The 14,039-nt window shown below is 39.4% G+C and overlaps 1 protein-coding gene across 1 annotated transcript in view; it reads right to left on the bottom strand.

The window, feature by feature from the left end:
* Nucleotides 1-495: 495 nt before the first annotated feature.
* The window catches only part of slc7a11 (solute carrier family 7 member 11), a 28,942-nt gene continuing 15,398 nt past the window's right edge, over nucleotides 496-14,039 (bottom strand). Inside the window, exons 4-12 of the mRNA XM_058650157.1 lie at nucleotides 12,224-12,349; nucleotides 11,595-11,694; nucleotides 11,410-11,454; nucleotides 9,983-10,106; nucleotides 7,619-7,722; nucleotides 3,887-3,983; nucleotides 3,638-3,787; nucleotides 2,500-2,677; nucleotides 496-832 (exon numbers count right to left, since the gene is read on the bottom strand). Of these exons, the coding sequence (XP_058506140.1) occupies nucleotides 777-832; nucleotides 2,500-2,677; nucleotides 3,638-3,787; nucleotides 3,887-3,983; nucleotides 7,619-7,722; nucleotides 9,983-10,106; nucleotides 11,410-11,454; nucleotides 11,595-11,694; nucleotides 12,224-12,349 (980 nt within the window). The 3' untranslated portion in view covers nucleotides 496-776. The remainder of the gene's footprint in view (nucleotides 833-2,499; nucleotides 2,678-3,637; nucleotides 3,788-3,886; nucleotides 3,984-7,618; nucleotides 7,723-9,982; nucleotides 10,107-11,409; nucleotides 11,455-11,594; nucleotides 11,695-12,223; nucleotides 12,350-14,039) is intronic.

The following is a 14,039-nucleotide window of genomic DNA, read 5'->3' as shown; positions in this document are numbered from 1 at the left end:
AATGCGCATGGCCGCACTCGCGCCCTCGTCGTCCCTCCCATCAAGCCCCTCCTCTACACGTCAAAAGAGTGACAGCAAGTTGAAACTTAAAACCAGTGACATCGTAAATACCCTGACAGCATAAAAAAACTGTCATTGAAAAAAGACAGACATCAAGAAAAAATCTGAAGATTGAAATTAAAAAACATCATCATGCATAAAAATATCAAAATGAAATAAAACGATTGTGATTGTAAGATTGCTTTATCTTTAAGTTGAACATTTTTTCAATGCCAATATTTATCAGTTTACTGTCACTGTTCTAGCTCCATAATTTTGAAGCAGTTACATTAAGGGTAAAAAATCTGTAGTGTTTAGTAGAGTAACTACATACACAGTCTGTACACTGTAACACAAAAAGCATAAAGCATCTTCATTTCACAGTGTTTGCCATTTAACACCGACATTGAACTGTGTGTACATCAGGGGAACAGCGGTGGCATTAAACAAACCTGGTCAGTCTCATAACATTTAATCAAACTCCTTAAGATCAGACACTTTGTGTGTCATGTGCATTGAATACAGTAAATATGGGTTATCGAGAAGAACATGGTCATCAGATTGTGTTACAAAATAATCCCAGTTTGAAAAAAGATTTGGACACTAAATATATGTTGTACTTTCCTTTACATCTATTTCTGGATACTGTTAATAAATTGCATTATCAATAAAATCACATTCAGAAATGACAGAATTGATTCTTAGTCCCAAACTATTCATACAGTGTTTGAGTGTTGTTACTGCTCAGCAGGGACAACCTCCAGGATGACTTGTAGTGATCTGTTGAAGGAATCTAAGGAAAAAAAAAAAACATTTGACAATGATGATAATAATTTTCATTTGTAAAGCACTTGCCACAACAATTTTTTTTTTTTAAATAAGTGAGTTTTAAAAAGGGATTTTAAAATTAGAATAAGATTTTGCTATAGGGAGGAATTCCACAAATTAGTGATGGGAACAACATTTTTTTTCAGTGTACTGAATCTTTAGAGTCAGTTCACTAAAAAGATTTGTGCAAAAGATTTGTTCATCGAATCGTTAATGCAGACTCTGTCTGACTCACTGAGACACTGAACGGAAACAATACACCAAACCCCTCTGTTTAAAGAGAGATTTTAGAAATGTCCCTGCTAAATATTGGAGTTTAACACATATTTTCTGAAATTTTAGGTCTTTTGAACTGATCTAGTTCGGCACCACAAATGAGGGGCTTGGACCAAAAAGGCCTAGTCCTCCTTACTAACTCAACATGGGAACTACTTAATGTTAGTTAAAAGAAACCCCCAGTTAGTTATAAGAAACACCTGAGTGGTGCAGCTTGGACATATCCACAGTGATGAACATTGCATTGTCCAACTTGTTTCCTCTTTGTGCAGCACAACTTGGTCTGGTGGATCTTCAGACCATTTAGGTTATTCTTGTTGTCTCGTTGCAACACAGGGCACCCCGGGGCTATTTTTCAGTAGGGCTTTCTGTAGCTTAGATTGGGTGCTCCCTCATGCAGGCTGCAGCTCGGGGGGCTAACCCCTGCCCTTCAGGTTAAATAAGGGATTTGCTTTCTTTTTTGTAAGGAGAGCCTTAAAGGGTGTTAATACAATGTCTAAATCAAATCAAATTTCCCCCAGTAGGACTGCAAAGCCAGACAGGACCAAGGTGTAGTGATTTTAGAAGAATAGTCATCAAGGTGTGAGGACATATCAGGAAGACTGGAAAATAAATGTTAAATAAAATATATATATATATATATATATATATATATATATAAATAAATAAAAAAAAACTGATCTCGATTGTAAATCAAGTATTGATCAAAATGATTACGAGTGAGAGCATAGAGTGCGTTTCTCATCAAGTCCGAGCAAGTCTTGAAATAATTGGGCAATAAAATCAGTGGGTCAGGGTCCCTCCAGGCCCTGGAGAAAATAAGAACTTCACACTGGTCTTGCGTTGTCAGCTTGCCAACAGTAGCCTCCAACTTGCCCAACCAAGTACCGTTTGTAATGATAAGAGTACACATTAATATAAAGATAAATATTACCCCCAACCACTAGGTGGCTGCACCTCTAAGCATAGTAACTATAGCTACCAGGATTCAGATTTATTAGATGAAGAGCATGCTTGAATAACATGTTCACAGAGTTTACCAAATAAATCCATCTGTTCATAAAGTTCAGTTTATGCTTAATGTAGTAACATTACACCGTTGTCTGTGGCCTCTTGCTCAAGCTGACACACCATTACTGCATCCACTGCACACTGGAGTGGCTCAAGTGAGTGTTTAAGCTCTTGTCTCACAGACGATATTTCTGAACATAAACTTGTAGACATCAGTTGAAAAATGCTCCAGAAAGTGATCTCCCACCCTACCTTTAACTGAGTGTCATACAACAAAGTATTGTCTTTTATGATTTGAATGATGATATGAATCTAAAGCTCCAATTTATTCATAACTATAGTTACCTAAAGACCTCTGAAGCCACTTTGGTCTGTCATTGAAGTAGATGAAGATGAAGTATGCTGGGATGCCAGTGAGGGAAATGGCAAATCCAATCCCTGTATTAACAGGGTCCGAGTACAGAGACAGAAAGACCATGAAGAAACTTGCCAGGCAGAATACCACTGGAATGAAGAGCGGGACCTAGAGGCAAGTCAGAAGAGACGTCACATACTTTTTATGCACTGTATATACAGTAACATTGAAAACATTCATGTTCACATTTGGAACCAGCAGGGTGCTTAACAGAGTTGGCTCTTCTGCCAAAGAACTAATCAGCCACATATAACAGGTTTTAAAGCCCTAGAAGAAGAATGCTGTGCAAGGACTACATGTCAGCACTCCATTAGTCAGGAGTTTACCACCACTGCTCAGCACCTATTACCAAGCTAATGCTATTGTGGGGTTCCTTATTGTAAGGGACAGGGCGACTGCTCAGAACTAAGGGTACAATAAATGCAACAAAACACAAAGAGAAGAAAATCCAGACTCAGGAGAAACAATGATCCAAACTATACAGCCAAAAGCAGATTTTCTGGCCTGACTTTATTTTAATATTGTATGATTACTATAATTAATTATAATGATAAGTTAGCTTTATCTGTAAACCACCTACAAAAACAGTTAGAAATTTGAACTTTGAAATTTAAATCAAAATACAATCATGTGCTGCCATTGTACACTTTTTTACAACCACAGATTCATGTTCATTTCTGAACCTAAATGATGTCAGTCATTTACATGTCTACTGATGTGCACATCCATTTTTTAACCACTTTCGTTTCTTTGGGCTGAAATGCAGAAATTAAGGTGATTATTAGATTTAGGCAAACAAACAGGTTTCTAGTAAGGGCGGGAAAAAGTTAATGTTTTTTTCCTCCATGGTGTCGCAACATCCTCTCCACAAAAAGGTGGATGTCTCACTCAAATATTATGTCATTTCACTTCGTCATGAAAAAGCACTTAAGGGAATGGACTGACTCCTTTATGTAAGGCTGTTTAAAGAGCATTTAGCTTTTTAATGGATAAACTCACATTTATCTTTTGCAAACCTTTTTCTGAGCTTGTCAAACTGATGTGAGATGAATGAGAGAAGATACTGACCTTAAAGGGGCGGGGCAGGTTTGGTTTCTTGTATCGGAGGTAGATTAAACCCAGCACCACCACACCAATGAAGAGCCATCGCAGGAAGCTCATAAAGTTCAGCAGGCTGTAGATGTCTCCCACAAACAGCTGGAACATGGTCATAGGGTACTGCACAGAGATAGTGTTAGAGATATTGCATTCAGTCTGTGTTGTCTAATTAGGAGTAATTGAGTGTTGACATTGTTGTTGTTGTTGCAGTAAACTCACCAGTATGAAAACAGCAGGCAGGGGAGTGTTTCTGCGGACATGGATCATTGACAAAACCTCAGGCAGTTGTCCTTCCCGCGATGCCACGAGGAACATTCTTGTGAACACAAATTTATTAGCACACACAGGAGATAGCTGCCCACCACGACCCAAGCACGACAATATATTTTTATACTCCAGTGAAACTTAACACATCCTGCTTTACAGCCATAATGAGTCGCAATCTGTGGCATATGCCACAAATCCAACACTTCATCTCTACGTTTCCAGTTCCCTGAGTCCATATTTGCAGATGAGCAGATTCACATTTAAGAGTCCTGGTGTTTCATTCTTTACAGAGCAATATTTAAATGTATTAGGGATGAAGGATATTGGAATTTTTGCAGATAACCGAGACCAATATGTGTAAGTTTTTCCCTGCGCAGTCATATTAGATAGATATAGTCATATCTACATATCTACAGATCCTGGTGTGTTTGCCAATATCTGATAATACATTTTAAAGCCAATATCTGCCGATACTGATATTGTGGTGATAATATCATGCATCCCTATATATAATGGCATTATCAAGGCAAACGATGAGAAAAAACATAGCAGCAGCTCCATGTGTGAACAACAGTGAGTGAAAAACACATTCCAGTAAGAGATGAGGAGGGAGGAAACATAGATTGATGATAAGTCCATGGGCCAGACCAGATTCCGGAACCATTCAAGGTGGCAAAGCTTATTAATAACTTACTATAAATTCCATGTTAAACATTGGTGAATATTATGGTTTAGCTCATGACCGGGTCATTTTTCAATTACTTATAATATTTTGTTTGGTATAATTTTAAAGGGCAGCTTATTTACTTTCATTTAACACCATTATGGATATGTTCACACAGTAATTACTTCACTTTAGCTCTTTAAACAGTGAATGACACACATTTTTTCAATGTACTTTGTATTTTAGCCCTGCGACATCTAGACACATTAGAGAGACATAAGGTCCCTCCATAAGGTTTCATTGTAACATGTTAATATGGGGCATAAATAAAATAAACAATTTACCCTCGGGGATGAATAAAGTATTTATATTCTATTCTATTCTAAATTAATCAAATCCAGAAAGGTTTTATATAATTGTTTGGTAACACAATGACAATATATGTCAATAAGGATTATAAGGTTAATGACGGTTTGAATATGAATTAATATTATAAGCATTAGAATATTCTAACATTTGTTGATGCTGTCAGAGATTTCTTCTTGTTAAGAGTGTTTTCTCTCCACTGATGCCTAGTGTTTGCTCATTGTGTGAACTGTTGGGGTTCTCTGCTCTCCTTGATGTTGTCTATGCCTTGAGATAATGTATGTTATGATTTGGCACTATACAAATAAAATTGAATTGAAAAATGTAATTGAATTTGTAAATAAATTTGACACCACACCTCATCAAACTGCTTGTCTCTCTCTAACCTGTATGAACCCATTCGACATGCATATACAGTGTGGCATTTTGCATAAACAAATATTGTGTGCCATGTTATTCCTTTGAACATAGTCTGATATTCCTCACCTACACACATAAAATGTCATGTTGTTACATATTATTACAGTACATATTAGTCACGCAAGGTTGATCACACACTGCTGAGATTGTACACTCAGGAGAACGGTGTAGTTTTATTTAACCCCAGTTCTAGTTCTGAAAACAACATACCATCACTGTTTTAGTTTTCTAATGGTTTCAAAATGTATCTAAGGTCTGCATTATCTGCTAAACCACGCAATATTGATTTCAAACTATTTCTATTCAATATATTTATTGAATAGAAATAATAGGTTTCTGCTCAACACCATAAAAACTAAGAGAGATGACGATAGACTTCAGCAGGCACAGAGGAGAACTCTCCTCTCCCCCTTACCCTCTCTGGAGGACATCTCCAGCATGTGGTGTCTCAGGAGAGCTGAGAAAATTGTTGCCAACCCATCACACCCAGGACAGGACCTGTTCAACCTCATGCCCTCTGGCATAGGAGGTACAGGTGTTTAAAAATCAGGACAGCTTTTAAAGCCATCAGAACACTGAACACAAGACCCAGTGTGTGAACCCTGATTAGCTCCAGGACAATACCTGGACTATAACCACTTCATCCAATCATTTATGGTTAGAGTTTGAACTCCCATTCCCACTCCCACTCATTTAGTGCAGAGGAGTCCATAAAGCAGTTTATTCAACTCACCATTACTGATATAGGCAACATACATGCAACAGGTCAAATGCTTAATTTTCTCAAACAGTGAGTCAATCCTTCATTGCCTGATTTGACATATATTTTTTGTCAGGATATACAATATATAATTTTGCCAGGAAGTGTCCTCTCTCATCATTTTTCGGGCATTCAGCTTTACTCACTCACTCACTCACTCATCTTCTACCACTATGTTCTCCACATGAAGGTGTTAAGGTGAAAGATTGTTGTTGCTGTTTTGACCTAGTTTCTATTGAACCATCACCATCACCAGATGTTAAGTTTCATTGGCTACAGGGAAGTGGCCAACACAGCTGTAACCAACCAGCTCCTAATCAGGTGTTTTATAAAAAGCAGCATTCACTTTGAAGTGGCAGCTTCAGTGGCAGACACTTCAGACCATGCCTGGACTTCCTTGCTCTCACTGAGACTTGGATTACACCGTCCAACACATCCACCCTCATTATTACATTACATTACATGTCATTTAGCAGACGCTTTTATCCAAAGCAACTTACAATGGAATCAAATAACCAGGGGTGGAATCGAACTGGCGGCCATGATGTCTTTCGTACACAAGGTAGGGTCTTAACCACTGAGCCACTCCACCCCCTCCCATCCTCTCTCCTCCACCCACTCTTTCCACACACACTCAGATCCACTGGCAGAGGTGGCGGGACTGGTCTGCTCATCAACCCCAACTGGACTTTCACTCTTTACCCACAGCCACACTTTTCTTCATGGTCGTTTGAATTTCATGCAGTAACTGTGACTCATCCAGTAAAACTAACCATTGTCAACTACCATCCACCAGGCCCATTGGGGGAATTCTTGGATGAACTAGATGTTCTTGTTTCAAACATCCCAGAAAATGGCCAACCACTTCAACATCCAGTCAGAGAAGTCATCTGATTTACTTCTTTTACTTTCCTGACTTTCTCTCTCACTCACTATTTCTCCACATACTCACAAAGCTGGCAACCACCTAATTTCTTAATTTCTTCATATCCTAAACTCTCCCACTCTACCAATCTGATGACCTCATCTCATCAGATACTGCCCTCATCTCTGAGGGGGCTTGCTGATGGTGGTACGAGCTCCCCATCGTCATCCGGACAGCAGAAACCCTCCACATCTTTCGTGGCCGACTAAAAACACATTTCTTTTGACACTAACTCGACTAAGACAACGGTGACAACGGTTCCAAACCGTACCTCACAGTTTTCAATCTGAACTACATCATGATGGAAACACAGCTAAAGAGTCAAGCAAACATTCACTCTCACGTACAGTCAATTTGGACTGTCCAATTTGCTAACCAGATCATTCTCACCAGGACACAAAAGATTGAGACAGTTACTCTCTGACTCTCACTGAAGGCTACCTGCAAAAAGCTACAGGTGGATAATAAAGGCTACATTCATTGGTGTGTGACCATTTACTGTGAGTACACAGATGAGAGCTGAAGGAATGTAAAGAGGAACATCCTTACCTTGACAAGGCAAATATGCAGCCATTCATGGAGCCAAAGCAAGACAAGGCCACAAACACAGGAACAGCCATGGAAAACTTCCCCATCAACTTCTCTGCAAACACCTGTGACAGATACAGATGACAGAAAACCAAGTAAGTCTTCTGATGATGTATCACTGCAAAAGGTGACCAGCATGTGAGTGTATCTGTATAAGCTTTATATACTGTAAGTTAAATGTCCAGTCATTATACACAGCATTATTCAAATGACCTTTTAAGAAGAAAGACAACATATTAAAACTCCTTCAGGACTCAAGTAATGAGTAGGAGATTCCAAACTACTGTATTTAATTAAAGGGATAGTTAAACACCTAGTTGCTTTGTACCAGATACAAGGCATAACAATTATGCCACCATACAACAATACAAGATGCTGCTGTTCAATGCAAGTACGTAATTGATAATCCCAATTTGTGTTGTATCCTAAACATTTCAGGGTTAGGGTTAGACATATGGTGCTTTTCCAATATACGGTTCCAGCATGGCACACCTTGCCTCTGCTCGGCTCGCCACGGCATGACTCGACTTAACTCTACATGGTTTGGTATGGTTTTGTATTACTTTTGCTCCTCCTCAACGTGGGCGGAGTCATCATATCACGGCTGCATGAAACTGTGGTGACGTGGTTTTCTACGCGACACAAACACAAAAACTAGAGACTTGTAAAGTAGTTGTTTTTGGTGTAACTGAATCATTAGCAAAAGTTGATTTAAAAGATTTTTTTCACAGAATCGTTCAGTACTTCCTGCATGACCAGAGCAGACTCCACCTGACACAATTACTGAACTGAAATACCACTGAATGGGGATGTGAGCTGACTCATGATCGCAAGCTTTCTGAAGTGCTGTTGCTAAAAACAGTGGACTCTGTTAAATATTGACATTTTCTTTGCTAAATGTTGGAGTTTTTTTAACTGCATTGTTCAGTTTGACTAGTGTTGGACATCGCTTTCATGACTCTTCCAGTGACGACACTCCTCCAGAGGAAGAGGCTTAAAACAACAACTATCAACCACCTAGAACACTGTCCTGAGCTCTTTTCACTCACACAGAAACAGTGTTGAGCACATGTTACTAGTAATTACATGTTAGAGTGAATAACTCAGTTACTGCATTGTTAAAGTAACTAGTTAACAGGGAAAGTAACATTTCATAACTTTTTTTAAAAAAATGTTCAAATATGTGACCAGCCACGAGAAAACCAGCAACAATCGGCCCAGCACAAATCGAAAAAACAAAGAAAAATCTTCTTTTTTTTCAGAAAATCAGAGATTTTCATTTTTTACAGAATATGCAAGATAACAGATATCAGATGCCACTGACAGCTAGACTGGGAGGGGGTTGGACTTTATAAATATGATGATACTGTCCCTTGGTTCCCAGAAGGTGTACGTTTTTGAGGTTTAAATTCTCCCTAAAGCAGATTGAAGAGTGCAGACATTCAAATGGCCACATCTTCTTCAAATATTTTCATGTGTTAGATGTTGTTGGAAAGCTTAGAAATCACACTTTCAGAATCTGTAAATAACTCAAAATGCCCCTTTCCATGGCTGGGCACATACTGTATGTCACAGAATTTGCAATGTAACATCTTCAACTTAACATAACAAATCCAGTTGTCTTCAGCTCACTACGTATACTAATATACGTATACTTGTTTCACTTAACTTTTTTTAAAAATGTTGTATGCTTGTTACGCACCAATGACACCAGAACAAATTCCTTGTATGTGCAAATCATACTTGGCAATAAAGCTCTTCTGATTGTGATTCTGATTCTGACTACTGAAGAAGGAGCGTGTGTGAAAGTGCATTATAAAGTCTGAGATGTTCTGTCTTTATCTATGAGAGGAAAAGAAAACAGAACACATAAAGGCTGCATTCCATAGCTACAGTATAGACTTTCAGCACTGATGCTCTGATACACAATGGTGGTGGTTGTTAGTGGATGTGTAAGGTGATTAGCAGGAAAAAAGCTGGAACAATCACATAACAGCTGCTGTAGGCCACGCTATCACACACACTGTTAATAATTACATTGTAAGTGCAGTAAGGCAACTGTGGAGCTCACATTAAAGATCACTGACAGAAGAGAACGATCAAGGCTATCAGTATTACACTTCATTACAGAGGCATTTTGCTTTCTGAAAAAATAATAAGAAATAATTATACGTTGTAGTCATTATAGCTCTGCTGAAATAAAACAAAGAAACCAGATTTGGGTGATATTGTATTGCAAATGTTTAATTTGGGTCCGAGCACACAAGGTGCAGAGGACCCTTTTTAAACTAGAGGAGTTATTATTAATAAAGTTGTTTTACTTACCACAGCAACAGCATCCGTGGTCAGGATCTCTTCTGCTGACATCACTGTGTAATATGCCACATTGGTGAGCACATAACAGCAGGTCACAATCGCCATGGACAAACATATAGCTAATGGCAAAGTCCTGAGGAAAGGAGGAATAACAAAATTATGTCATTGTCAACTCACATTTTCTTCTTTCACATTTACATTATTAATGCACAGCTGCACTACAGCCATGTCAGTTTCTTAATAATTTAATTTATTGCACATACAAGATGTCAAGAGAAAATATGACTTTTTTCACAAGAACACTGACGGGATGTGACCATCACTGTATAGTAGTAAATATAATATAGTAAATATACTGCAATCCAGTGGGGTTGGTAGCATGTTGAGGAGAAAAGCACATATCAAGTTGAACACAGCAACACAACAATAGAGACGGCGTATATTGTGCTACTCAAGAGTGACAATTATTATTCACCTCCTCCATGACATGAAATAACTAAATACACACACTGTTACATGTCTCTCTTCATGGAAATGGCTGATGTGTGTAATCACAACTGGTGCACTGTTTTCTATGTTCAACTTTCATTTATTTATAGCTTATTTTAAGTCACTGCACTTAACTCCACAACGTTAATTGAATACATCATTAGAATTCAATCCAAAGACCAAATCAAAATGAGTGTGATTAATTGCTTCGAGTTCCTGTGCCAAACAGATAGCGTGCTACTGTTTTACCTTTAGGATTTTCTTTAGCTGGTATGCTTTTGATTTGCCTTATTTCTTTATTTTTTTAGGTGTAATCACTGAGTTCTTCAGAGGCTTTCTTGGGATATCATTATGTATGAATGGGTATGAAAGATGAGAAAAAAAATGTGTTGTACATAGATGCGCTGTATGAAAGTGTGAGTGAATGTATGTGAATGGATGAATGGCAAAACTGCAGTGTAAAACAGCTTTGAGCATCATCATTAATATTATTGTAAATTCATAACAACATTTGAATGTGCTACAGGGTTTGTAACTTACTCTACTCCAAATTGTTATTATACTTCTGTATACTTTAATGTGGAAGCAATTATGAAGTCCATCGATGTGTTTTTATCTTTAATTAAACCTCCTCCCACATTTTTGCTCTATTGACAACAAAACTTTTTTGATTGTAAGTACTGCTGTAAACATATACTGAAAAAATGACAACATTTACCGAATATCAAATCCATTTTTGTAATGTGAACATGTCTATGCTGTCAAAGGGTAAGTTGTCAGAATAAAAAATCAGATGATATCCTGCCCTCTGGTGGTTCAGTCATAGTCACAGTCATTTTATTTTTATTTTTTTACTTTTGTGCAACTATTAAGACCATTTAAACATTTTCCTTTACATCAACAAAAAGCTATACACGATCAATACATTACTAGCATGTATTTCTCACCTCTCAGGTTTTTCTAGTTCCTCTGTCACAAAATTCAGATAGAACCTGAAAGATTAAAACGTCTACAAATTAATGTTTACAAATGGAATTTTTTTTTCTAGAAATGTAAAATGACTGAAACAATCCATATGTATTCACAATATCATGTTTCTGTGTGGCTGGGTAGGTGTGATGACCATACCTACCATCCAGCATATGCATACATCCCAGAGTAGAATGCCAGTGGCATACCATGCAGCTTCATATTACTGAACTCAAAGGCATTGTCAAAGTTTCTGGTATTCCCTACACACACACACACACACAGAGAGAGAGAGAGAGCGTGAGTAGCACTCCAGCTAAAGCAGTTTCACATGTGGATCTTCTGTTAATGGGCATGTCGATATGGGGAGTGGACTCTGCAGCCACAGGTTGTGGAACAGGTATGGGTGTGTTACAACTAGGCCATGATAGATTTGTCAGAATTGTCATTTCCGCCTGAAAGGCTGGAATGCTCTGCAGGGCATAGACGTGCTAGCACATGTGATATCCCTTTCTACGCACTGCAGAGATTCAGATCCTCTAAACATCACTTCCAGCTGTCTGGACGTTGTGAAATACTCATGCTGTGACTTGCTGTGACCAGCTGTGTGTCATGGGTTGCAATGCTTCAAGGTCATATTATTAGTGCATGTTGTTGTGTGAGATAAAATAAGTTAATGTTAGTAGTTGCAGCTGCACTGTGTATAGTCTGGAAATGATCCTGGACATCATTGACACCTGGACTCTGGAGATTTGTTGAGGCTCCAGTATGTGACCTATGATGATGTCTTACCTCTAAAGAGCTGGTACAGCCCAGGTACTATGATGATGGCAATGGCGAGCAGCTTGCTGATGGTAAGGAAGATTTGAATCCTGGCTGACCAGGTCACACTCGTGCTGTTCAGGGACATGACAGTAGCTGTGAAACAAGCATATTTATGAATGTTATAGGGTTGGTGCTTGGGCTGTGTGTGGGCCTTTACACTGGGTATTAACATAGTCTCCAGTGTCCACATCAAGATCTGATTACTCTCTACTCACAGTTTTACCCCAACCCACGAGAAGGAGGAATTACCTATAAACCCAGTGATAGGAGCAAGGCACTTAGTGAACTCTACCAAGCCATCAATGAACAACAGACTGCTGGGGACTTCTACCACGCAGATTTGAAGGTTTTAGTGCCCAAACTACATCAACATGTTTACTTTCCAACAAGAGGAGACATTGGACTTTGTCTACCGCTTTATTCTACACATGAGGGTGCTGTTGCCAAACCTAGCTGACATAGGGCGAAAGGCAGGATACTACCCAATCACAGCAAAATCATCACTGTGTGTCAACCAGACAGGAGATGTTCACAGGCTCATGATTGAGGGCTAGGGACGCAGCTTTTAGGGCCAGGGACACTGGAGGTCTAGCAACATTGCTGTATTGATGTTTTTCTTCCCTGATTCCACGGGTCAGGCTAGCTCTGACCCGTGGAATCATGGAAGAAAAACATCAATACAGCAAGAAAATATCTGGGCAATTCAGCAAAATTGGATATGTACAGACTCTCTGGCAGGGCATGCAAACCCTCACAGACTTGCGGCAGTGACATTTCTTCGCTAAACTGCCTCAATGACTTCTTCGGCAACTTTGAAACACACAACACACCGGCACATGAAACCAATCATCCCGCAGGCGAGCAGTGACACTCTTCAGGATCAACCCAAGCAAAGCAGCTGGACCGGATGACATACCTGGTTGTATTTTAAAGGACTGTGCCGAGGAGCTCACATCTTCAACATCTCCCTGAGCCAATCGATTGTCCCCATGTGTTTCAAAACCACCACAATAATACCAGTTCTGACAATGATTACAATGACTACTGGCCTGTAGTAGTGACTTCCATAATGAGGGAGTGCTTCGAGCAACTGCTCTTGCAGAACACTACGTCCATCCTTCCTCCCTCCCATGACCCGTTTTAGTTTGCATACAGGCCAAACGAAGTCCATAGAAGACACCATTTCCACTGCTCTCCATCCAGCCTTCATCCACCTGGACTCAAAGAACTCGCATGTGCAGATGCTGTTCCTGGACTTCAGATCAGCATTCAACACAATCAAAAACCTCTCTCTTGAAATGGGTGCTGGATATTCTTACAGGAAGGCCACAAAATTTGAGGGTTGGCAGCAATGTCTCCATGACCATCAAGCTGAGCACAGGGGCTCTGCAGGGGTGTGTGCTGAGCCCACAGCTCTTCACACTTATGACCCTTGACTATGTGCCAACTTACAGCCTCAACCACATCATCAATTTAGCAGATAACACAACTGTGGTGGGCCTCATTACCAACAATGATGAAACCAACTACAAGAGTGAGGTAAACTAACTGGTCCAGTGGTGCAAGGACAATAATCTCTAACTCAATGTGAGGAAGACTAAAGAGATTGTTATGGACTTCGGGAAAAGACCTCCACAGCATCCCCCACTGACCACCAACTGTGGAGAGAGTACCAAGTTCCTGGGGGTGCACATTTCCGAGGACCTCTCCTGGACCAACAACACCACATCACTGGCCAAGAAAGCACAAACACTCTTATACTTCCTCCGCAAACTGAAGAGAG

This window comes from Solea solea, chromosome 14, assembly GCF_958295425.1.
Source record: "Solea solea chromosome 14, fSolSol10.1, whole genome shotgun sequence".
NCBI lineage: Eukaryota > Metazoa > Chordata > Actinopteri > Pleuronectiformes > Soleidae > Solea > Solea solea.
The sequence above is the reverse complement of the archived record's forward strand: the minus strand, read 5'-3'. Positions and strand labels throughout refer to the sequence as shown.